Raw genomic sequence first — 25,144 nt, 5'->3', positions numbered from 1 at the left:
GAAACTGAGGCACGGGGCATCAGTACGGTGCCCGTGTGAGGGAGCGCTGAGATTTGAGGGGGAATCCAGCAGGCACCCATGGAGAGAGGGAGCAAGGGCAGCTGGGCTTCTGAGACACCTGCACAGACCCGCCAAAGGCTGTGATGCCAGGACCCAGGACACTGCCCTCGTCCGAGTATCTGCCTCACCTCCTCTGCTGTCAGTGGGAGGTCAGCCTTCTTTTCTTATTACCATTCTTCTGTAGACACTGGTCAGGCTCTGTGAGGTCCTTCTTCCCTCTATCCTGCCTCCTTCCAGAGTCAGCATAAGCCCGGGTTTCTCCCAACCCCCTAGAACCCGCAGTTTCCCTGTCGATGGTCTCTGTTCCCTTCCGGGGAATTAACCAGATCCATTTCCCGGGTGTGTCCCCCAGTATGCTCCTTCCAGCAGCTCTGGGGGACAGCTCCTCTGGTAGCCCATTCCCGAGCTCAGCAAGCCACAGCTGGGGGTTCATGGTCTCCAAGGATCCAAGGGGAAGTCCTGGGAGCAGCTGAAAGGTCTGGGCACCTGGGAGGGGAACTGAGTCTGGTGCCAGCCAGGTGCTCAGGACAGAATGAACCGGGAGGCGAGCCCCGCCCGTGCTCACCACCCCTTCCGCTCCGCTCCCTGAGCACCTGTGATGCCCCCAGCCATATGAGGTTGAGAATGTGGGGCTATGGAAATGAGAGTCCCTGTCCCCATGCTGCATGCTCTCGGGCGTGTGAAAGCTTCCGTCTATGGCATCTGTGCGCCTGCTTTACAGATGAGGAAACTGAGGCTGAGGAGGAATTAGCCGTGACCCTCTGGCCAACGAAAGCCAGAGGGGGCTTGGGGTCTCGTGTTCTAACTCGCCACGGGGCAGCTGGTTGCTGCTTTTCCATTCTCCCAGAATTCTCTCTCCGGCTCCACGTGGCCCCTTTGACTTGACTTGTTCCCATGCGGGGTCTCTGGGCATTCTGTCTGTTGTCTCCAGTTGGGTATGATGTGCACAGACAAAAGCAGAAATGTGTCGGGTCACAGAGAGGGACTTTCATGGATTGAACATACCCATGACCGACCCGCAGATCGAGAGCAGAACATTCTCAGCCTCAAAGCCTCCCCACGGCCCCTCCTGGTCACCCTCCCCGAAAGCAGCTGCAGGGCTTAGTGTTGGTACCTTTTGTTCTTTATGTAAATACAGTCACAGTGCAGTGGTTCTTTGCTTTTTGGTTTTTAGATGTATTTTAGGGGATTTTTTAAAAATGCAGTACTGAGATATAATGCACGTTATTGTACAGTTTACCCATTTAAAGTACGTAATTAGGAGCGCCTGGGTGGCTTGGTTGAGCTTCCAACTTTGGTTCAGGTCATGATCTCATGGTTCATGGGTTCGAGCCCTGCATCAGGCTCTGTGCTGACAGCTCGGAGCCTGGAGCCTGCCCCCGGTTCTGTGTCTCCCCTTCTCTCCCTGCCCCTCCCCTGCTCACACTCTGTCCCTCTCTAAGAATAAACATTTAAAAGAATTTTAAAAAGTATATTAAAAGAAAGTATGCAATCAATTTGAGGACATTTCTGTCACCACCCCCCAAAGAAACCCTGTACTTGGGGCGCCTGGGTGGCGCAGTCGGTTAAGCGTCCGACTTCAGCCAGGTCACCATCTCGCGGTCCGTGAGTTCGAGCCCCGCGTCGGGCTCTGGGCTGATGGCTCAGAGCCTGGAGCCTGTTTCCGCTTCTGTGTCTCCCTCTCTCTCTGCCCCTCCCCCGTTCATGCTCTGTCTCTCTCTGTCCCAAAAATAAATAAACGTTGAAAAAAAAAATTTTGAAACCCTGTACTAATTAGCCATCAACCCCTCTAGCACCCTACCCCTGGCAACCAGTCGTCTTCTTTCAGTCCCTATGGATTTATCTCTTCCAGTCACCAAGTATAAATGGGTCCTCTCATACGTGGCCCTTTTGAGCCAGGCTGCTCCTTTTTCTTTTCTTTTTTCTCCCCTCCCCTCCCTTTTTTATGTTGAATTACTTTTGAGAGAGAGAGAGAAAAAAAAACACACAAGTGAGGGAGGGGCAGAGAGAGAGGGAGACACAGAATCCGAAGCAGGCTCAGGCTCTGAGCTGTCAGCACCGAGCCGGGTGCGGGGCTCGAACTCACAAACTGCGAGATCACAGCCTGAGCCAAAATCAAGAGCCAGATGCTCAACGGCTTGCACCACCCAAGCATCCCGTGCCTGGCTTCCTTCACTTAGTGCCATGTCTTTAAGGTTGGTCTACAACCTTGGTCTACAACCAAGGTTGGTCTACATCGTAGCATGTATCCGTACTACATTCCTTGTCATGGCCAAATAGTATTCCATCCCCCAGGCGACTGTCCTGAGTGCACCCCTTCTTTGGACCTGGGATCTTAGGAATCTAAAACGCGGGCATCCACTGACACTGGCTCCTGAGTTTGGCCCGGCGCCCCACCAGCCCGCCCGGCCAGGAGCATCAGGAAAAAGACAGAAAGGAGCGTGGGGGTCGGGGTGGGCTCACGGGGGCAGGGGATTCTGAACGCCAGGACCAGGTCTCCGTTTCCCTCTGGGCCTCAGTCTCCCCATCAGTAGGGTGGGGGCGGGACAGGGGTCAGCCATGTGCTTCGGGAAGCTTCCAACTCAAACCGTGCTTAATTCTCCAGGTATGTGGCACTTCCTCCTTCCCAGCATGGCTTTGTTCTAGTTTTGAGTTCCAGATCTGATGAATATCCCACCCCTGGACATTCTCATTTTAAGTAGCTGCTATTTCCTCTTCCCTGGCCTGGGGTGCCTCCTTGCTCCCTGGGGTTACCAGCCTGTGCCTTGGGTCCCTTTCAAGGCTACTACTCCTTGAAGTCCATGGAACAGAAGAAAGAGGTGAGTAGGAAACAGGTTCTGAGAACAGAGGATGGCCTTATGTGGGAAGGTTGGACTGTGGACCCGCAGCCTGTATGACCCAGTGACAGGGTAGCTGGGTTTGAAATTCACCCTCTCCCACCCCAAGCCAGCATCGTTTTTGTTTGTTTGTTTGTTTGTTTGTTGTTTTAAACATCTTTACCAAAATACAGGTCACATACCATACGTCTTGCCCATTAAAATGTATAATTCCAGGGGCGCCTGGCTGCCTCAGTGGGTAGAGCAGGCGACTCTTGATCTCGGGGTTGTGAGTTCAAGCCCCACGTTGGGTATAGATCACTTAAAAATAAAATCTTAAAAAAGTGTATATAATTCCGTGGCTTTTAGAATCCTTGAAGGTGTGTGTCCAGCCCCACAGTCAATTTCAGAATATTTTGATCATCCTCTAAAGAAACCTTGTACCTTTGCTGTCACTTTCCATCATTCTCCCAGCCCCTGGCAACCACCGGTCTACTTCCTGTCTCTACGGATTTACCCGTTCTAGATGTTTCGTGTAGATGGAATCAACACTGTGTAGTCTTTGGCGTCTGGCTGCGTTTACTCAGCACATCTAGTGTTTTCAAGGCTCCTCTGTGTTGCAGCGTGGATCCCTACGTCTTTCCTTTTTATGGCTGGAGAATCGACCACAATTTATCCGCTCATCGGTTCACAGACACTTGGGAGATTCCCACTTTGTGGCTCTTATGAGTAAGGCTGCTGTACCACGCACGTACGAGTCTTTACGTGGATGTGTGTTTTCATTTCTCTTGGCCGTATATCTAGGAGTGGCATTGCTGGGGCACGCAGGAACTCTCCACGCCACCCACTGAGGACTCGTCAGACCATCTTCTGGTGTCCAAGCCACCATTCTGCCGCCCCAATTCCAGAATGGCCCAACCAGGGTCTCCTTACCTGGGGGTCTGTGATGGGCCTCCGGTGGTCTCTGAGTCCTTGGGGTGGGGTGCACATCTCGTGTCTGTGTTTTTCTGAGGGTGAACGTTGAGGACACGTAACATCTTTGAGCCTCCGAATCCTCCCAGCTCCTGCCAGTCAAAGGTTAGAGTGGGGGCAGATCAGTGCAGCACATTCCAGTCTCATCTCTGGACTCTTCTTGTGGGATTGGCTCAGGATTAAAAATACGGCCCGATAAGTGGTGGACCTGCCATCTGACATTTGATTTTTCCCCCCCTCTTTCTTTTCCTGGTGCTTCTCCTTCCTGGAACTCAGCAAAGAGAACTTCAACAATGTTCCTGACCTGGAGCTCAACCCGATCCGCTCCAAAATCGTCCGTGCCTTCTTCGACAACAGGTGGGCCCTTGTCCCTGAACCGGCCCAATGGCAGATGACTTTGGCCTTGAGGGAGTGTTTTCCCTTTGTACCTTCTTATGCTGTTGTGTGCTCCGAATGTCTCCTTAAGCCATTGAGCAGAGGAGGGAGTTGCTTTGAGTAGGAGTTATGAGCACAGCTTGGGGTCAGACAACTCTGGCTCGTTGACTTTGGGCAGCTCACTCAGTCCCTCTAGGCCTGTGTATTAGTTAGCTATGACTGTGTAACAAATTATGCCAGTACTTAGCAGTTTAAAACAAATACCACCTCACTGTTTCTGTACATGAGGGACCCACGGGCAAACTGTCTGAGTTCTCGGGTTCAAAGGCACTGGGGCTCCAGCAATCTGAAGGCTCGACGGGGGGCGGCTCTGTTTCCAAGCTCACACAAGTGGCTGCCGGCAGGCCCCGCTTCGGGGACCTCCCATCAGTTTTTCTGTGTCCTCTTCATGAGAAGTGAGTCACCAGGGCCTCCCACGCGAGGAGAGGGGACCACACGGGGCTGAGTGCCAGGAGGTGGGGATCGTTGAGGGTGATTTCAGAGGCTATCTCAGTTTCCTTACCTGTAAGATGGATGTAACGATAGCATCTGCCTTGCAGGATTGCTGACATGTACCAGGTTGGCTATCATTCTGCTCATTGCCCTGACTTACAGGGAAACTGAGGCCCAGGGAGGCGGTGCACCTGGGCCAGTGTCCCAGAGCTGAGGCTCCAAGCAGAGCTCGTGTCCTCAACTGTCCAGCGTTGTCGGAGTTGCGAGACTCTCGTGACTGGATGGAGGCTCGCTCTGTCTGAGGCTCTAGCAAGATTCGGGTCGGGTACGCCCTCTCCAGGCTGCCAGGGCCTGTGGGCAAACACACCAGGACCATATGCCTGACAGCCAGTGTCTGCAGAGATGGCCGAGAAACCGGGAGAACCGGCAGAAAGAGGGAGGAAGGGAACAGCCATGCTGTGGCCAGAAGATGGGCAGTGACTTCCAGACAGGTTTCAGGTTCGTGAGCCTGAGCCACTCAGCTCTGGTTCTGCCAGCTGTGCCTCCCTCTCTGGGCCTTCCCTGTTCATGGGATAGGGGTAGGAGTCCTCAGATGCCCTGGAAGATGCAGGGCAAGGCCTGAGACAGTGACCAAGAGTTAATGAGGCAAAGCAGAGAGAGGAGGTGTTCTGGGAGGACAGAACTGCATGTACAAAGGCCCTGCGGCACGAGAAAGTACAGCGAGTGTGTGTGGCAGAAAGGAGGTCTGGCTGGAGCACAGGCCACGCAAGAGGAGAGGGGTGCGGAGGGCAGAGCTGCATCGTGCGGCCTCTTGACCAGTAAGAGGGGTCTTGACCTCAACCTGAGAGCGGCGGGGGGGGGGGGGGGGGGGCGCACACTCTGGCCGCCGGCGCGTTGTAGGGGCCCGGGTCCCAGGAGGGGGCGTCCTGCGGTCCCCCAGGCTGGAGGCAGGGCTGCTGAGGGGAGCCGGAGAGCCGTGGGCAGCTTTGCGCCACTGGGGAGGGGATGCCAGAGGACGGAGCGAGAGTCCGGTCTGGGGTTGGAGGTGACGAGCCGGCGCTGAAGGAACCTTCACGGCGGATTGTCCCGTCGCCGGGGGGGGGGGGGGGGGGGGGAGGCGCATGGTCCGTGGTGGAGGTGGGGCTGGAATTCAGAGCCCCCACCTCCTTGTAACCCTGGTTCTGCGTGAAGGGTCTCGGAGGGAGGCCTCGGTGGGCAGTGAGGCTGACAGGTGGCGGGAGGGGGTGCCGGGGGAGTTGATATGGGTTGGGGGGTCTAGGGCTGGGGTCTAGGGTTGAAAGGTGTCACAGGAAGATGGCAGAGGGTGACCAGAGCCTAGTGGTGCCTGGCACGACAAGGGGTGAGGGGTGAGGATGTGTGCGCGTTGTCTGCGTGCCTGCCGCGTGTGGGTCTGTAAGGGGACGCTTGTTTCCAAAAGGCTCCGTGCGGACCTGGCCACCTGGGTAGCTGGCCCGGCACCAGGGACCCAGCCTTCCGTGGGGTGGAGCTGGAGGGGCCAGTGTCTCCTGTAGCACGAGGTCCACTCGGGTGGGGAGAGGGTGGTGGCCCTGGAGGGACCAGCAAAGCCGGCTCCCCGGGGCCTGCGGGAGCCAGCCGGGGCCGGGAACGCGCAGGCTGGTCCTTCATTCCTCCCCACTGCCCTAGCAGGGAGCGTATTCGGACGAGAGAGAGAGGGCACTCCTGGCGTGGGCGAGAATGTTTGGGGGCCTTAAATCTGACCCGAGGCTGCAGCTTGGCTTTCATCCGTCACCCGTGGGAACTGGGAGCGGCCTCAGGAGCTGGTTTTTCAGCTCTCGGGTGGCATTCAGGTGTCGGCTGAGGGGACGGGGGCGTGGGAGCGGGGCGGAGCTGAGGCCTCTGTCCGGCTCGGGGACTGGACTTCGGGGCGGTCAGTGAGAGGCAGGAGGGACAAGCACCCCCTTCCTCGGAGGGTCCGGAGTTAGGACAGCTGGCGGAGGGCTGGTGCAGACGCGGTGTTGCCACAGGAGGAAGGAAGTGATGTCAGGCGGTCGGGGGATATTGAGTGTCCAGAAGATAGACATCCGGACAAGCCTGTGGGGGCCGGAGTGCGGCAGGAAGGGTTGTCCAGGGCTGGGGTGGCTGGTGAGACCAATACCCGCCTTCCGGGCCTGAGATAGCAGGTGGGGGAGCTGGGGTTACCCTGAGAACCGAGGCCTCTGGACGGCTTCGGGCAGGGGAGCAGTGGGGTCTGATCTGCGTTTTGCAAAAGCCCATGTGGCTGCTCCTGGAGCACAGCGGGGGAGGGTCCTGCTGGGAATGGCGGGGCTGGGTGGCCATGGCAGGTAGGCGAGTGGGCAGGCAGCCTGGAAGTCTCTGAAGAGGGGACGACTGAGGAAGGGCTCCCCCAGCCTGTCCCCAGAACAGCCTGGACGCTGCAGCTAAGAGCCCGTATATCCCGTAGTTCTTCACTCCTCATCCTAGAAGTTCCGAGGGGCGTGGTGAAGAAGGACTTTGGGGGGGGGGGGGGCGCCAGAGACAGAATTTTCTTCGCACGAAATACCACGGTCAGCCTTGCCTCCCGAGACCCTTCAGGAACAGGACTGTGGACGGAGAAGCCGGTCTGGAGGGCGGTGTGAGCAGGGTCCTTCCCCACCTCGAAGGGTTCCATCTTACGGGATCCTCGGGAAGTTAAGGGTGAAAAATAGTGTCTGAACTGGGCATCTTTGCAGAAAAGAAGGGAAACTGCCCGTCTGCTGAGCACCTGCTGTATGCCTGGCACCGGGCCAGCCACGAGGCTGACCCAGCTTGAGCCTCACCTGGAACACGAACCCTTCTTGCCCCTTCTGAAAAGCAGGTCAGCGGCGACCACCTGGAGCCCGCCTTGACTTGCTAAAAAAAAAAACCCTGAAATTAAGAGTAGACTTTTCATTTTGGTAGTAAAGCGATTACTCAGCCAAGCTGACCACTGTGCTAGAGTTTGAGGCAGCTGATAGACAGCAGGAGTCGGCAAACTTTTTCTGCAAAAGGCCACAGAGTAAATATTTTAGGCTTCGTGGGCCATGCGGTGTCTGTCAGGGCTGCTCAGCTCTGCCTTGGTAGCAGGAAAGCAGCCACAGACAGCAAATGAACGGGCGTGGCTGTGTGCCAATAAAACTTTATTTATAGACGTTGACTTGCAAATTTTATGTGATTTTTACCAAAGCTTGTCATGAAGCGCTGCTACCGTTTCGGGTTTTTTCTCCCCGAAAACCTATTTGCAACCATTCGAAAACATAAAAGCCCTTCCCTCGGTTCACGGACCGTACAAAAATCGGCAGCGGGCAGGGTTTGGCCCGCGGGCCGCGGTTGCCCGCCCTGGATCTGAAGGAAAGGGTCAGTTTGGTGAGTTACTGAAGTGCTTGGTGCCTTGGTTTCCCCACCCTTGAGGGCCCCGCCCTGCACCCAGGCACACCCAGCAGCTCTCCACCCCGGCCTTCACCAACAGCAGTGCAACTGTGTGTCTCCCCCCGCCCCCCTCATGCTGAGCTCGGAGAGGGCAGCACCTCCTCCCCACCCCCCCCCGCTGCCCCGCACCCCATAAGCAGTTTGCTGGGAAACAGAACCCAAGGCTAGGACGGCCCCCGTGGGCGAGGCGTGTGCCCAGAAGGGCCGAGTTCTCCGAAGCATCGGTGCTCAAAGGGTAAGGTCCAGCGTTTAATCCGTCGCTGACTTCCCGTCTCTGCTCCCACAGGAACCTGCGCAAGGGATCCAGTGGCCTGGCCGACGAGATCAACTTTGAGGACTTCCTGACCATCATGTCCTACTTCCGGCCCATCGACACCACCATGGACGAGGAGCAGGTGCAGCTGTGCCGGAAGGAGAAGCTGAGATGTGCGTGAGCGTGGGAGCCGCGCCCCTGCGGCAGGCGGTGGGCGAGCATGGAGGGGTGGGTGGGGGGACGCCAGTCCCAGGTTATGGCACCCAGGAAGGCCCCCACTGGTGTTTCTCCTCCCAGGCCGCACCGTGGTGGCCTCCTCGTGGACACCCCCCAGCAGCTGGTGTTTTGGGGGAATGGCGGGGGGTGGAGTGGGTGACGGGAACAGAGCAAGGACCTGGGCTCCAGTCGGGCCCCTTCCACTAGGCAGACGTGTGGCCTTGAACCAGGACATGTGCTGATGGTGAACACAGCCCGTTGTGAGGCTCAGTGAGGTCACATAGGCAGAGACCCTGGCTTCCCTCGTCCTCGAGGCGCCTCAAATGCCAAGTTCATGGGACGAGCCTCTGGCTGATATGTCCTGGAGGAACCCCCCGGGCCTCTGGGCTCTGGAGCAGGGTTGGCTGTGATCTGGGCTGGCCAAGCAGCACAGGGTCCCAGGGTCCCGTGAGTCACATGTCCGTCCCCCGTGTGGACTTTCCCACGACTCCTGACATCCCACCCCCACCCCACCCGAGGCTCAGCCTCATCGGCAGGAACATGTAAACACGGGGGCTGGGCTGTATTTAGCTTTGGAATGCAGACGGGAGGGCTGCCCGGAACTTTCCCGGGCTGGGTGGCCCGAGGCCTTCCGACGGCATCCTGGACCGGGGGCAGCCTGGTGGCAGCCCAGCTGCCCACCTGCTCCAAGGGCCAGGTCAGAGGTCGTGGGGGCCCCTGGTTTCCCCTCCCTTCATGGGGCAGCCGTGGGCAAACACGTTAACTTGTCTGAGCTTCGACGGTGCAGTCTGTGAAACGGGCTCAGGGCAGCCTTGCCTCACGGGGTCACGTGTGGATGAGAAGAAATGACGCTTGCCACACGCTGCGTGGCTCAGGGCGTCTGATCCATGCGGGGTCAGGGCCGGGGACTTTGTGAGTTTGAGGGTGAGCCGCTGGGGCAGGGCTTGCCCCCCTTCGGCTCCTGGCCTCTTTGGGCTGCCGGATGCTGCGTGATGCCAGTAAAGGAACAAAGGACTGTCACCAAGTGGGATAACCAGAGGAGAGGAGGTGCTGGTGTCCTTCGGGCCCACCAGGGACCGGCTCAGACCAGCCAGGGGTCTGGAACATGGGCAGCGGGGTCCACGACCTGCCGATGGTAGCTGCCTTCTTGGGTCTTCGAGGAAGTGACATTTTGGGATCATGTTGATTTGTCTTCCCTTCGACGAGAGTGTCGCATCTGCGCTGACAGTGTGCTGGGACCGCTGGTCCCTAACCCCCCAGCTCGGTGGCTCACTGAGCCCTTGGGACGCCTCGAAGTGGACACTGTTGTTGTTGTTGCCCTCGTTTTATAGGTGGGAGAGCCGAGGCTCAGAAGTTAGGTCACTTGCCCAAGGTCACCCGCCAGGAAGTAGGCGGTCTGGACCCATGGCCTTTGCCCTTGACCCCTACGGTTGCCGTTTAGGGTTCATTATGGGTGTCTTTTGCTCATTTGGAGGTAGCTTTCTGAGCAGGAAGGTTGGGGGAGCAGGAGGACCCGGGGCTCCCCTCCTGACCAAGCCCTTCTCTCTCCCCCCCCAACGCCCCCAGTTCTGTTCCACATGTATGACTCGGACAGCGACGGCCGCATCACCCTGGAGGAATATCGAAATGTAAAGTATGCTCCTCTGCCCACGGGCCAGGGCTCCTGGCACCTCCCCGCCCCGTGGCCTGGACGGAGGCCCAAGGTCACCCTGTGTCTACTCGCCCGGCAGGTGGTAGAGGAGCTGCTGTCGGGAAACCCGCACATCGAGAAGGAGTCGGCCCGCTCCATCGCCGACGGGGCCATGATGGAGGCGGCCAGCGTGTGCGTGGGGCAGATGGTGAGCCAGGTCCCCGAGGGGGGCGGCGGGGGAGCCAGGTCCCCAGAATCTCCGGTCCCCTCCCCTGCCCCTTGGCTAACTCCCACACCTTGCCCTGCTTGTGGTCCGTGTTTCTGGAAGGCCTGGTGGTGCCTGTGCGACTCGCTGCTCTTACCCCACTGCTTTCCCGCCCCGGGGAGACCCCTGGAGTGGAGACCCCGCCAGGCAGCCCCCGCAGTGTGTAGCCTCTCCCCCACCCCCCACCCCCCGAGCCCTGCTGTCAGCGTGCCACACGCAGTTGACGAGTGGCTGGGAGGGCATTTCTGGTCTGGAGAAGGGGTCAGCAGGGCCACCTAGTCTGGGGACCCGTGTGGAGCTGGGAGTGGGGGGCATGTGTAAACGGGACAGAGGAGGGGGGTGTTGGCCTCGGGGCTGGCGACTGTGGAGGGGGAGTCCCCGGCCGGCCGGCCTCAGAAGTGATGCGGGGGCCAGAGGCAGGTAGCCGTGGAGGGGGACGTGCGGCTGCCGGGGGCCTGGGGGCAGGGCTGAGGGGGGAGGAGGACAGGCAGGCGGGAGCATTGGAGCCTCCACACACGTGCTCGTCGGGGCTGCGCTGGTAGGAAGCGGCTGGGTCATTTCTCAGAGCGCCACGCGGGACAGCCGTCCGTGGTGGGGACCGTCCTGTGTGTCGTAGGGTGTTTAGCCGCGTCCCTGGCCTTCGCCCACTAGACGTCAGTCACCCCCTCCTAGTCGTGACAACCAAGGGTGTCCCCAGACGTGGCCAGATGTCCCTGGCAGGAGGCCGGGATGGTCCCCAGTGAAGAGCTGTCAACTGGAGGGGCTCAGAAACAGACGGTGAGCCGAGCGGTCGCCACACTGGGCCCGGCGAGCGGTGGCTGTCGGGCGTGTGGGGCACCCGCAGGTAGGCTCCTCTCCCTGAGCGTGACCGCACGGCATGTGCAGACGTGCGTTGTTTCATAGGTTTTTAGTCCCATTTTACTGGTGGGGAAACTGAGGCCCGAGGATATAAGGAACTTTCTGGAATTGGGGGCAGTGATCTTTACTGTGCCCGCTGGACACACTCTCGTAGGACCGGGTCTAGCCTGGCTAGCCCGGCACAGTGGCTTTGAGCCCCGGGGGACCTTGAGGACAGGACGGGCACCTGACCGTCTCGATGACCGCGTTCCCTGAGGGTTTCGGTGGGTCCCACCGAACCGTCGACCTCCTCACACCTTGTGCTTAAAGCGGCTGTGGCTCTAGATGCCTTTACGGAGTTGGGTTCAGCACGGCCCGAGTGGAGGGGTGTGTTCCTGCCGGAACCTGCTGTCTGTGCCCCCGGCCTGCCATCGAGGGTCCTGGCACGCCCGGGGCCTGCTCCCAGAGGCAGGGGCTGTGGTCATTTTATTGGTCTGCATTTTATCGGTCTGCTTCTGGGGCCCAGGGGGAGGCGTCTGGCTTTGGTGAAACCACCCCCCACTCAGCAGATTAACTGTGGCAGAAAGGGCCGGCGACCTCCGCGCAGGGATCCCCCTGCCGTGCTGCGGAGCCAAATTCCCATTTGACTTAATTACACTCTCCTCCAAATTGCTCCCGTCTCGCTCCGGTGGCAACCGGTGACAGTTTCCTTAATTTGCTGCAGTGAAACTGTTGGCAGCTGGCAGCTGCTCATCTGCATAAAAGGCACACGACCTCAGAAGCGGGGCTATTTGAGAGCCCGTGGCTGCCTCCCAGGTGTGTGTCCCGAGCCTCTCTCTCTACTTACGGGTCCTCCGTGTGCTCTGAAAATGTTTTCTCGTGTCAACGTCAGCCGGATAAACGTGAGCCACGCACACGCACGCACAGGGCGAGGGCCGGCCGCGCGGTTCAATACCATCCAGCCTCCAGGGATGCCGAGCGTTCCAGCCTGTGCAGCCCACCGAAGCCAGCCGATCCATCGCCCCGCGTTAATGGACTTCCAGAGCCGGTTATTGATCGGAGCAGTGCTTTCTTCCCAGAGTGCTTTCTCTGGACGGTCTTGTGGCTTGAGGGTGGGGCTGCTTGGCTGGGGTCTCAGCTTGGGTTCCCCCCCTCCCCGCCCCCACCCAGGATACAGAGCCTGGTCTATAATTAGCTCCCCTCGGCTGCCCCAGGGGACCTGGGGGTTGCCTTCAGAGAGAGGGCACCCGCCTCTCCCTGCGCCCCTGGGCGGGAGGAGCAGGGAGCCCCAGGGACCTGCCCGGGGATTGGAGAACTGGTCGCATTTACAAAATTAAGACGCATATATAGATTTGTTTTCTGTGTTGAAAACAAGTGTAAAGAAACCCCAGAGGGTGAAGAATCCTATCAGACACTTGGAGTCAGCCGTGCTACTCCCACCTGGACAGGAAGGTGACCTTGCCTCTGTGCACCTCAGTGGCCTTATCTGTAAAATGGGACTGAGAACAGAACCCGAATAGCAGACACTGAGCGCCTGCTATTTAATACACATCAGAACAACTCCAGGGGCGCCTGGGGGGCTGAGTCAGTTAAGCATCCAATTTCGGCTCAGGTCATGATCTCGCGGTTCGTGAGTTCGAGCCCCGCGTCGGGCTCTGTGCTGACCGCTCAGGGCCTGGAACCTGCGTCGGATTCTGTGTCTCCCTCTCTCTCTGCCTCCCTCCACCCCGGCCGCCACCACTCATGCTCGCTTTCTCTCAAAAAGAAATAGAACATTAAAAAGGTTAAAAAAAATTGCAGGGAGGTATAGGAGGAGAGGTGAATTCTCTGTGCCCTTCTCCCCCTCAACCACTCCTCCCTAGAGGGAAGCATCCTCGCTGGAGTTTATTTTCCAACACACACTGACGTACACGTGTGTCTTTTAGTTTTGACGTGCACACAATGGAACTGACCGGACTCCTTTGCTTCTGCTGACCCCACACGTCCCCAGGGCAGATGGCGACAGTCCGGTTAGCGATACAGGAAGAAATTGGAATGCGTGCACGGATCTGCAGACCTCTTTCTGCGTGTTTGTTTTTTTTCCACTATGTATCTTGGAGCCTTTTCCCTATCTGCATGTAGGGATCGACCCCTTCTTAATGGATGCTTGGTAATCAATAGCATGGAGGACCACGATTTATTTAGCCGGTCTTCTGTTGACGGACACGGGACGGCAGCCGGACTTTCGGTCACAAAGAGTGCTGCAGGCAGGGGTGAGGTCTGGGGAGACTTAGTGTGCCAGAGCCCGAGATAGTCGTACGAGGGGCAGGAGCCCCACCTCTGGTCTCATGAGGTCATGTGTGCCCAGAGCAGGAAGGACACAGGTGGAGACTGGCACTGGCCATGACTAGGTGGGTGAGAGGCCCAGCGGGCAGGCATTATCATGGTGACTCACTGGGTGAGAGGGGTGGGCCGCACGGGCCGGCCCTTTACCCCCCTTGCCCCAGTGGTCTGTGAGCTCAGAGGGTCAGTGCGGGCATGGTGACGCAGGACCGGGAAATGGCAGCAGGGTGGCCGGGGGGAAGGGGAGCCCGTGCCTCTGTGCCCACCGCCTTCCTTTCCACCCTCACCCACCAGGTTCTGCCTGGGGGCCTTGGATGGGGCCCTGGTCAGCCCGCACCCTCCCTTCCAGTCCGAGTTGGAATTCGGAGGGACTGGCTTCCGGCTGGAAGCAGCAGGTCCGGAGGGACCCCCGCTTCTCGTGACTGAATGGGCCCGACCATCTGCGTCCCGGGGGGGGGGGATGGGGGTCTCCCGGGAGGCCGCTCACTCTGCGTGTGCTCTGTCCCCAGGAGCCTGACCAGGTGTACGAGGGGATCACCTTCGACGACTTCCTGAAGGTGGGTGTCTAGGAGCAGAGGTGGGGGCTGAGGGGGGTTCCTGCCCGCTGGGCAGGAGGACACTGGCACCTCTGTGGAGAGGGGGCATGCACGGCTGTACTTATTTTTATCGGGAGAGCAATAGTCACACGTGGTCGGAGCGACTGGAGCCATACAAAAGGGCCGCAACGATACCGCTTCTCCCCCACAAGTCCCCGGTCCCCATGTCAGAAGCGTCACTGCTGACAGTTGGAACCGGGTTCTGGAATGTTCTATGCCTGCGAGTCACATAGTGGAGTCAGCGGTGTGGGGTTTAGCCCCTCGCTTCTCCCGTGCCTTGGACATAGCTGCCCATTCTCCCAGCCCCCACGGGTGGACACCAGGCCCCTGCCGTCACAAACGTGCTCCGAGGTTGGGAACTGGGACCCCCTCACTGCTCGGACTGGCAGGTGCCCGGCGGCGGAGGGAGATGAACCCGCCTGCCCTGTGCCTGGTGCCGAGTGCCGCGACAGCGGGCCACCAGGCTCATTCTGGGATTAGGACAGGAGGTCAGGGGAACGCGACCCAGAGGTCCCAGTCCAGCCTGCCGCGCCAGCCTCTGACCCGCCTGAGGGCGCTGATGGGCCCGGGCCTGGAGCCGGGCCGGGACTTGGGCGGTCACGGCCCCGTGGAGCCCGGGGGCAGCTCGATGGGCAGTCCGCCCGGGCTGCGCTGCTAACCTGGCCAGTCAGCCGCCAGCTCTGCAGGAAGGGGGTGGGCAGCCTCTTCCACCTTGCACCCGCCGGGGCTGGGCAGGGCGAAGAGCCTGTGAGACCCAGCTTCTTCCCCGGAAGTCTCCCCCTGCCCCCCGCCCGAGGCCTCCAGTGTTCCCCAAGCCTGTCCCCACCCCGTGGGGGCCCTTCCTGACCGGCTGGCCCCTCCCCTCCCCTGGGCCTTGCCGGTGACCCTGTTCCCACCTGGCATTTAGCAGAAAGCACCCCGGTGCCCCCACTACCTTCCCCAGGAACCGGGTCTGTTTTCTCTGCCCCCTCCCGGCACCACACCAAGAACAGGTGCAGGATCCCAGGAAGCAGCTTGGGTGCCGGCAGGACTCTGACTGCAGCCTGGTGGCAGGCCCTGGAGATGCTGCAGGCGACAGCTTGAGTGTTAGAAGTTCTCACAAGTGGGGAGGCCGAGCCAGGTCTGGCCGTTTCTCCGTCTGCGGCCCTCTTGGGCCGCCACCCCCCCACCCCACCGCCGAGTGGCCAAAGAGCTGGCAAGCGCAGTCCTGGGAGTGGGGGGGCTCGTAGCGTGGCAGTTCGGGTCAGATGTCCCCCGGGGCCGTGGCCAGGGTGGACTGTCACAGCAGAACCCGTGCCAGGTACGTGCCTGTGGACTTCTTTGCCCTTCCCGGGCACGAGCTTGTCTTCGTAGAACCGAGGTGGCTTATCCCAGGGAGGCTATAAAGACCAAACTGTCGTGACCTTTTAATTAGAGAGGATGGCTTAATGAAACGGTGCGACTAACGCACAGCACTTAATAGTTTACAGAATGTTTCCACGGATGATCCCCTCTGAGCCCCCGACATCGCGTGACTTAATGTGGGCAGTGCAGGTGGTGGTCCCGGCATGGTGCCGATGAAGAGGTTTACTGGGGTTAAGGAACTTGCATGAAAATCACAGAGCCTGAAGTGTGGTGGGTGGGACGGGAATGACTTGGAGTGAAGAGCTTGGATTCAGCACTTAATAACAACTTGCTGTGACGGCATCAGAAAGGATCCACACGTCAGAGCCAGATTAACCCGCAGAAAGGCAGGTGGAAGTTTCTTTCCCTCGCTTGGCTTACAGCCTTGAAACCGGCCCTCTGGTTGTCACCTGTCCTGGTGGAGGGGAGGGCGGGGACGCGGGCGGGGACGTGGGCCCGGTGGCGGTGGCGGCAGGGACGTGCGCTCAGTGCTGCTGCTCTGTCCGTTCCAGATCTGGCAGGGAATAGACATCGAGACCAAGATGCACGTCCGCTTCCTCAATATGGAAACCATCGCCCTTTGCCACTGACCTGCAGGCATCCCCGCCCCCCCCCCCCCCGGCGGAAGCTGCACCGGGGTCCGCAGCCGCCCTCGGGGCCGGAGGCCACCGGTGTCCTGCTGCAGCTCTTGTAAATAGCCCCCCTCTGCCGTCCTGTTTTCCCGAGGGTGTGGTATGTGGGACTACTCTGTTTTTATCTCTAATAAAAAAGAAGACGGTTGGTTTGTTAATGAACATGGCTCCTGTCTGTTCCCCACGTCCACTCGGTGGCCTGGCCGCCTGGTGGCACGAGGCTGAACAGGACAGCTGATTTTCAAAGGCTGGTTTGGAAAAGGGGAGTTTTGGGTTTTTTCCCCCAGACCTTTCCTGGTGTATTTTGGGTGCAAGGTTTGCTCCTTTGCATGAGTGCCGGGCGGTAATTAGTAAGACGAGGGAGCTCCTCGTGCCGTGGTGGCCGGGACGCAGGCGGTGTGGTTTCCTTGGTATTGTGACTGAGTATCTAGGCCAGAGGAGATAAGGGGGACCTGCGGTGATGTGCCCAAGCCCGCCGACGGTACCCGGGGCACCGGACTCCGGGCCTGGCTGCCGAGGTCGGGCTGGGTGCGTCCACACCCTCCCAGGCCGGCATGTGGCAGTCCCCAGTGGTGGTGGCAGCAGGGGAGGGGACTGTCCCCGGTGAGTGGCTCCCACAGCTCCAAGGTCACCTTCTGACTCAGGGGTGAGCTGCGCTGGGGGCGGGGAGATGAAGGTTGTCCATCCGGTTGGTAGCTATGGCCGGTGGGTCAGCAGAGGCCGGCACGGGCTGAAAGCTCCCGGTTGGTGCTCGGTGGGGCCAGCACGGCCGTTGCTGTGATCGCTCATCGCTGGCGGCGTCCCGGGCCCCCTTGCGTGGCTCCTGCCGTCCACACTCCCTGGGAGGTCCCTTTCCAGACTTCCAAGAAAGTTCCGGGAACCGAGAACTGCCGTTATTGGCCTCCTCGCACTTCCGGGGCTTTGTTACTAAGCGTGTTTTAGCTAACACCTGTGCATGGGGGTTCAGAATTGAAAAGGCGCAGGAAGGCACAGCACACGGCCCTTCTCCCGTGCCGGCGGGCCCCGGCTTGCCCTTCCCCGAGGCAGTCAGGTCAGCCTGTTTCTTTGACATCTTTCCGGGGCTGTTCCTGCAGACGTAAGCAGGTATATTGCTGAGGAGGAGCTGAATGTCGGCATTTAAGTGAAAAGTTGAAACCGAGCAGTGAGGCAGGGTGGAGGGGGACTGTGTGGACGGAGCACCGTGTGCAGGGCAGGAGTCCCGAGGCTGGCACACCGTGGCGGTGGCGGTTTGGGAAGCGCGCGCATCCTTCTGGTGACGCTTAGGACCTTGGAGGTGAGAGCAGACGCCTCTTGGAGGTGAGGCAGTAAGGGCATAACTGGGCCGCCTGGGGCCCCGGACCCGGGGCCTGAGGGATGCTGGCCTGCGGTGCGAGCCGCGGCCTCCTCTCTCCTTCCCGGGCCCTGGCGGATGGCAGGGAGGCCACATGGCCCCAGCCGCGGGGAAGTAGAGAGCGGTCTGAAGTCACTTCCGGAGCTCGGCTGTTTAGACTAGCGCTTACTCAACAAGTGTTTTGACATTTCCTAAGCGGTAGGTCTGCGGGGAAGGCAGAGGCCTGGCTTCCTGCCCTCAGGGTACCAGCCACCTGGTGGGACCCTGAACTGTGTTTCCTGGAGCAGGAGTGGGACGTGAGCTGCCTCATCTCACTGCTGCCCCTAGGGACCATCTTGCTCACGTCCTTGGCTTTCCCGGCTGCCCTCGGAGACGGTCTCAAGTCCCTGGCATGGCCTGGTGTGCTGGAATCTGGCACTCTCCCGGAAGCATCTCGGCCCGGTGACCCCCTGCAGCCTCGCAGAGGCACGCACCCTCCCCTTCCCCGCCCCCCACGGTGCCTTTGAGCAGCGGGATGGCTGGCGTGGCCACCGTCGGCCTGGACTTTCTGGGGCTCCCCCAATTTGCTTCGATTTTGTGCTTCTCAACAAAGGCAGTTCGTTAATGTGAAGTGTTGTTAGAAACCGTTTCCCATCAGCCCCTGTGCCCTGAGTTTTAATTTGGGAGAGGTGGCCACTGTGGGCACACATCAAACGTTTTCATCTGTTCGGACCGCTGAGGGCCAGCCTAACGTCTTTGAAGTTTTGGGCCCCGGCTTACCTAAACAGCTAATTAAAAGGAGATTTATTCACCATGAGCCCAGTCCATGCTGCTCAAAAGGAAGCTAATTTGTTCCCAGTCACTGAGGGTGTCACGAAATTGGCGGGGTTAAGGCTTATTTCCACCAGAGCGCAGCCTGCAGAGTTTACCTGGGGCTCCCAGCGGCTCCCAGGGTGCCCGTTCGGTCATTTGGGGAGTGATCGAGGTTTCCTGGCAGTGGGTGCAAACCTGCTTCTAGAAAGGGCAGGTTAATTCCCCACAGTCTAGCAGAGGACGCAGGCGGGGGCTCCCATTCCCTCCTGTCACTCGCCGGACCGGCGAGGGTGCCCAGGAAGGGCTTTGTGGCTGCATCGCCCCTGAGCAAGTATGGCTACGTCCCTGGGTCCCTGGATTGGGCGCCTCGTCAGAAGCAAGTAGTGTGTTTGTTTTGAAATTGGTTCTAAAAGAGGCAAGTGGTCGAATCAACAGATATGCTTGTTCAACAGCCTGTCTTCTATCAAGAATTACACCAGTGACTAAAAGGAAATAGGCAGAAATCAGTGCTAAGGCAAATATTGGGAGGAAGTGAGGTCGTGCTTTGAAGGCCGCAGGAGATGGGTGGAGACCCAGCAGGGTGAGGGCCCCCTTCTGTTCTTCACCCATCTGCCCGCAGTCGGGTTGAAAGCCGGATCTAGTCCCATGCTGCCGTGTCACCAAGGGGAGAAGTTACCAGAACTCAGCTTTTGGATGTTCAGAGAATCCAGCAATTTGACACAAACGCAGGAGTCTGGTAGCTTCACAAAAGGGCTGCGTAATGGAAATCTAATAGGAGAAGCTCGGGGGAAACATCCGGCAGCCACGTTGACCGTGCATCACGGACCAGGGAATAACCCAAGATCACAACCACTTCCAAATTTGGCCAAGCACCACCTTGCTGGACTTGCGCAAAACAACTCCATTACCTTCTTGTCCGAGGGACTGGAAAGTTCTTTCTGTGCTCTGCTCAGGGGAGGCAGGTCACACATGCACCCGAGCCTGCCCCCACCTGCCTGCTGAGGCTGAACCGCAGCACCGGGACCGGCAGTGACTTCCGTGGGCTGACAGAGTTAAAAATACAAGTTGCCTTGGCGAGGGTTTTTGCAAACACCTGCTTTGCAAGCTGTCCTCCCACACGGTGACCTTGGGAAGGCCTTGGAGAGGGGGGAGCCGGAGGAGCCGGGGTTTCTGTCAGCTCTGCCTTTGTCTCTGGGCCTTTCCGGAATCAGGAGGCAAGTGCCAGCGGGGTGTTCGGCGGTGGATGAACTTGGCCCATGGTGGCTGCCGAGCCTTCTAATCCAACCAAGTCAGCAAGGGACCAGGCTCCACGTTCAGCCCCAGAGCCCCGAGCAGCAGACAGGGTGAGGGATATGTTGAGCAGCAGCGTCGGTCCCCTCGGTCTTCGAGGGACAGGGACCGTCCTGCCAGTGGGCACGGGAAGGGAAGATGTGACAGGCTCAGCTCTTGAGGCTGCGGGGAGCTGGGAGCGTTCCCGCCCTTCCTAGGGAAGAAGCGGGCCCTGGCGCTGAGCCGGTGTGCAAACCTGCGGCTGGAAACCCACGGCGAAGGTCGGAGGCCGAACGCCTGCCCTGCCCGGGGCCGCTGCAGCCCAGCGAGAGGGAACCTGCCGCCGCACATCGGAGGCGGCCCTGTCCAGACCGCCACCAGCGGGGCCCGCCGCAGCAGCCAGGTAACCGTCTGGCCTGGCTCGAGGGCGAGGCGGGCAGGTCTGCGTGGCTCACGGCGCCACGGCCCAGCTGGCCTCATAAGCTCCTGGCCGCCGCAGCGGCTGCCCAAAGCAGAGGCCCCGAGTCGGGGGGCAAGACAGCACCTGTCTAGCCCGTGGTCACGGACCTGCCGGTAATGGCAAGCCACCAGGAGGTTCTAAGGAGAAGGCTGTGCCCTCATGAGGGGAAGCCACTTCGCCTCCTCAGTGAGCAGAGTCTGTCTGCAGTAAGCTGGTGCTTGTCATTCAAACGCAGAGCGGCATGCCATCCCCTAAGTGCTGGGCCTCTAGTTTAAAAACAAAATTTGTTGTTTATGCTCGAGTAGGGGAGGGGTAGAGAGAGGGAGGGAGACACAGGATCCGAAGCAGCTCCAGGCTCTGAGCCGTCAGCACGGGGAGCCTGACGCGGGGCTCAAGCCCACAAACGGCGAGATCTTGACCCGAGCTGAAGTCGGACGCCCAACTGACTGAGCCGCCCCATCAGACGTTCCTTTCACAACAGACCCAAATCCCCATCTTGGGGAAGTCATCAGCCAGGGAGAGCGTTGTGCCTCCTGGGGGTGGTGATGCCACCCCCGGGGTAGCTTTTAAACACAAGTCACTGGCTGCGCAATGGCAGCTCGAAGGCAGCACGTGGCTTGGCTTAAAAGGCGCAATCCAGTGGCCGAGATGTGATTCTCGGCAGTCCCCTGACACGACCTGACGAAAGCCAACCTGCCTAACGCTTGTGTCCGGTTTCACACCTCATCTTGTGGGTTTCTTGGATCCTGGCCTGGGAACCCCTGTGAGTGGTGGTCGCGCTCCCGTGGCCTGCGACACCAGGCTGCCCTGCTGGCGGAGCGCGCCGGGGGTCGGGGAGAGCAGGTGCCACGGTCGGCTGGCCGGGGGCCTTGCCAGGGCAAGCGGTCATTTGAGCAAGAAACAAATTTCAAAAATGTAATATTGGGACAGTTGATAAAAGTAGAAAGCAAAAGGCAGGCGATGTTCTAGGACACAAGAGCCCTGGTGTGGGGCCCTCTGGCTCCCCAGGTGGTACAGGAGCTGCTTCTGTCTTCGGGGGAGCCAGAGGGGGTAGAGTCTGAGGAGGAGGAGAGCTACGGAGGAAGGAAAGGAGATGATCCACCTGCGAACTCAGAACCTGCAAAGAAGCTTCCTCAAAAGAGCCAACAGGGATCCAGGTAAGGTGGGCGGAGCAGAAGGGGTGGGGGGATACGGGCCAAGGCGTTTTAAGTCACTGGGTAAATGTGAACTTATGGAGGAATTCGGTCCCTTCCCCACGTTCCAGGATGTAAAGTTTGTAGCAGCAAACACAGGGTGCCGTGCCTGGGGATCAGAGTCTGGATCTGATAAACCCTCCTCCGCAAAAAACAGGCCCTTCTCCGTAAGGGGAGAGGTTATAAACAGGCTGGGGAGGTAAGAAAACCCCTGTGGTGGTGCCACTTTACGCCGGACCAGCTTTTGGCCGCGAATGACAAGAGTTTAGAACTATTTTTAGTTTTGGTATATTTTTCTGGGTCTGATTTCTTTGCAACTCCTCAACTACCTTTCACGGCTGCGAAGCTAGGAAGGGTGACTGCGTCTGCAAAATGAGAGGTAAAAATCGGATTGGAAGGGCCTGCTTCTTAGAAGAAAAATGTCTTTTACCCAGTGGTCCAGTTACATTAAGGCTATGAAAGATGAAAACCTTATAAAGTGAGGTCACTAGGGGGTCAGAGCAGCACGTGACATGAGGAGTAAATAAAATCCTTCATCTGCTAACTGCAGACCGGCTTCATTTATGAAGTAATTTGGTTGAAAGGAAGCAGAAGGCTGTCCTGATGAAGCTCCTGCCCAGGAAGGCGGTCTGAAAGCCAGCATCACCCTGCGGGTTGAGTGAGGATTCCCAGCCGGGGCTTTTCCCGGTTCCCCCGTCCTATCTAGCTGCACGTCGGTTTTTAACGTGGACCGAATTCATCTGAAAAAACTGAAACCTTCACAACTCAGAAGGGCCGGGAGTCTCTGTAATGGCACACGTGTCCCAATTTTCTCCCGTGTACAGTAGGAAAGCGTCCCTTTCTCTTGGGTCAGCGTGGGCAGGTTGTCGCCCTGAAAAGCCCCTTGTGCCTTTTTTTTTTTAAATCAAGACTTGTATATTTTGGCTTTTCAAAAAAGCTGGTCCAGTGTAAAATGGTACAAGCGTGGGGTTTCCGGTATTGTGATAAACTTTACTATTTATTGGCTTTCTGTCCCATCAATGTGTTTTTTAATCTTTGCTTAACACCCTCCTTTGAGGTCTCTATCTGAGGTGACAGCCATCCCTTTATCTTGGCCTGTTGTGTTTTCTACTCAAGCCACAGCTTCTGTCCACCCTGGCCTCGTCCTGGGGGTTTTGATGTTCAGTGCAGTCATGGTCACCCTGGTCTAGGGAGTTCATATTTCCATTTTTCTTTAAACCAATTCTGGAGTATTTGGAATTTCCAGGTGGACGTATTTCACTTTATCTAATTTTACTGCATTAGGGGTCATGGAACTTGGCCTGGATGGGATCATCCTTTGTGGTCCTCACACGGACTCAGGTGCCGTGCATGGTCTACGGGTATTTAAAGAGGCCCCAAACTACATACACGTATTGGATCACGCTTGTAAATTCCGCCAAGTAAATCCTCGGAGTCCTTATTGATCACTCGCTCTGGGGATGGACTTTCCCTTCGTGGTCCTCTCAGTTTCTGCTTTGCTGTTTTGAAGAGACATCGGGTGGTTGCTGCTGCACAGTCTCCATCCTTTGTAAGGTGACCGCTCGGCCTCCCCCTCCCTCGGAAATGGAGGCTGTTTATCATACTCGTGCCCCCCCAGGTGTTGCCCTGCTGTAGCGCCGTGGTTTAGGGTAGCGGTTTCTCCGCCAGCTCTTCCTCTTCCATCCTGCGTGGAGGATGGCTGTTTATGCAACACACATGTAGAAAATAGTCTACTTTGTATCACAGGTTGTGGACAAAAGAGCAGACCACAGAGTCCTTAATGCAATTGTATAAATATATAATTATGAATCATGGTTAAGAACTAGGAGGAAACAGGCCTGTGATCCCAAGTCTACACCGGGTGGTGGCATCACAGACCAGCCCGAGTGAGTATGTGCTCTCGGGTCCAGGGGAGGTGGGGCCGTGTCAGCTCAGGCACCTCCCCTCCCCCTGCCCCTGGAGAAAGGGCTTGAAGACCAGAACGATGGCGGCGGCAGGTGAGCAGGGCCCTGGACTGTAGTGTAAAGACATGGGGGGAGGTCCACACGGTATCCAGACAGAGGGGCCCGGATGGGGCCAGAGTGGATGTGGAGGGGCGGGGGGAGGAGGTGCAGCGTGAGTGGTAAGAAAGCCCCAGAGGAGGACCAGAGCACCCAGAAGACAGACAAGCCGCGACAGGCTCCCGCTTTCCACAGGCAGCTACAGAAAAACGAACAGGCAGCGGAGGAAGGCAAAGGCAGCCGAGGCATGTGTGGGGTCAGACGAGTGCACCCGGGGTCGTGTTCTTCCCCCCGGCAGTTTCCAAATCCGGCAGGCGTGGTTCTTCCCGCTTTTCTCCCCGCTCCGCAGGGAGGCTCGCGCCTAACTCCGGTCCTGGGGGAAGGCGAGCGCGAGGGCATAGCCGTGGCCGGCCGTGGGGTCCGCGGATGAACGGCAGACGGGCAGTGTGCTCTGCAAGGCCAGCCGGTCCACCGCGAACTCGTAGGCGTGGATCAGCCCGCGGTGCCTAGAGGAAGCACAGACAGCATGCGTCGGGACGGTCCCCGTGAATGCTCCCGTCCTTCGGGCTGAGAGCGTGGCGGACACGCAGTCCCGGGACTGGAGACAGACAGGTGAGCCGCCGCGTCTGACGGAGGGGAGGCCAACAGTCACCCGAGCCACCTGCACGGGGGTCTCTCCCTCGTTGGGAACAGAGTCCCCCAGCAGATGGAGCAGGAGGAGGGGGCTTTGCCACCGTCACCGGGAGCGGAACCACGGCGGGAGCATCACGATGCGCACACTTTGCTGCGCGGCCGCGTAAGTTCGCAGCTTCTGTGAAAACCATGGCCGTACCTGACGGGGGACGAGGTGACCCTGGGGGGACGAGGTGGCCCAGGGGTCCTAGTAACACAGTCAAGCCAAGATGCTGTGTTCTGAGCCCCGACAAAGCCAGCCCCACGCACTGACCTCCTGTGGGCCGTGAAGTCCAGGTCAGTGTTGCGCACCACCCTCTCGTAGGGCACGTTGGCCGTGATGAGGCTGTGGCTGTTGAAGGACAGGTGGCGGACGGGGTGCCTGGAACACAACGGAGAGCGCCTGGTAAAGGGAAGCCCCCCTAGACTGGGCCCCCTCTACGTTCGGAAGTTTAGAGTACAGGGGCTCTAGAACCTTCTACCAAGCTTCTCATGAACAGGGGAGGAACCCGGGCCCCCAACAGGGGCAGAGACTTGCCTTGCTTCTATACTCTGGGCACTGCTGTTAACAAGTCCGGGTGCCCCCTATGTCTCCTGGCCGGCCACCCAACTTGGTATGTTTTGACGTGAAGGATTTTAGCACGTGGTAGAGAACAGCCCCATTTCTGGCTGGCCAGCCCTGGACAGGTTCGCCAGGCTCCCCCTCTGCAGGGTGTGGGGCTGATCCATCAAAGGCCCCCTCCTCCTATGTCTGAGAGGGCTACAACTGATAATTGGACTCTGTGCTCTTGTGCTGCAAAATTTTGCAACAGTAGCTTGAAACCGACGGATGGAGAAAAGGCTTTTGTTCATTCTAAACACTTCTATCCAGTGCCTTGGTCACAGCTCCAAGCCAGGAGCCACAGGCTATAAAGGATGTCCAATGCAATCGGGAACCTGCTATCAGAGGTTTCCTAACTAGCTAAGAATGTAAGAGTGCATTCCCCCAAAATGAAACCAAGGTTTCTAGAGCATGAAAGATGTCACAAGCCCCAAGGATGGGACACAGGCTTCAGCACTGAGCCCATCAGCCAGGCCCTTGCAGAAAGGCAGAGATGAGGGAAACTCTGTGCAGGCCGAGCAGGGGCTGGCT

At 58.7% G+C, this 25,144-nt stretch overlaps 2 protein-coding genes across 3 annotated transcripts in view; one reads left to right on the top strand and one right to left on the bottom strand.

Moving 5' to 3' along the window:
- Window positions 1-16,437, top strand: part of TESC (tescalcin) — a 51,762-nt gene extending 35,325 nt beyond the window's left edge. Inside the window, exons 3-8 of the mRNA XM_027043803.2 lie at window positions 4,125-4,205; window positions 8,428-8,567; window positions 10,177-10,238; window positions 10,341-10,448; window positions 14,174-14,221; window positions 16,156-16,437. Of these exons, the coding sequence (XP_026899604.1) occupies window positions 4,125-4,205; window positions 8,428-8,567; window positions 10,177-10,238; window positions 10,341-10,448; window positions 14,174-14,221; window positions 16,156-16,233 (517 nt within the window). The 3' untranslated portion in view covers window positions 16,234-16,437. The remainder of the gene's footprint in view (window positions 1-4,124; window positions 4,206-8,427; window positions 8,568-10,176; window positions 10,239-10,340; window positions 10,449-14,173; window positions 14,222-16,155) is intronic.
- A 6,684-nt stretch (window positions 16,438-23,121) lies between these two features.
- Window positions 23,122-25,144, bottom strand: part of FBXW8 (F-box and WD repeat domain containing 8) — a 119,217-nt gene continuing 117,194 nt past the window's right edge. The window contains exons 10-12 of one of the 2 annotated variants that reach the window (XR_003415507.2): window positions 24,287-24,394; window positions 24,002-24,151; window positions 23,724-23,846 (exon numbers count right to left, since the gene is read on the bottom strand). Coding sequence is in view for 1 of the 2 variants with exons in the window: in XM_015068585.3 (XP_014924071.3) it covers window positions 23,702-23,846; window positions 24,287-24,394 (253 nt within the window). In the remaining variant the exon portion in view is untranslated. Of the gene's footprint in view, window positions 23,847-24,001; window positions 24,152-24,286; window positions 24,395-25,144 lie in introns of both variants that reach the window. The other variant, XM_015068585.3, reaches the window with a different exon arrangement.

This window comes from Acinonyx jubatus, chromosome D3 (genome assembly GCF_027475565.1).
Source record: "Acinonyx jubatus isolate Ajub_Pintada_27869175 chromosome D3, VMU_Ajub_asm_v1.0, whole genome shotgun sequence".
NCBI lineage: Eukaryota > Metazoa > Chordata > Mammalia > Carnivora > Felidae > Acinonyx > Acinonyx jubatus.
The sequence above is the reverse complement of the archived record's forward strand: the minus strand, read 5'-3'. Positions and strand labels throughout refer to the sequence as shown.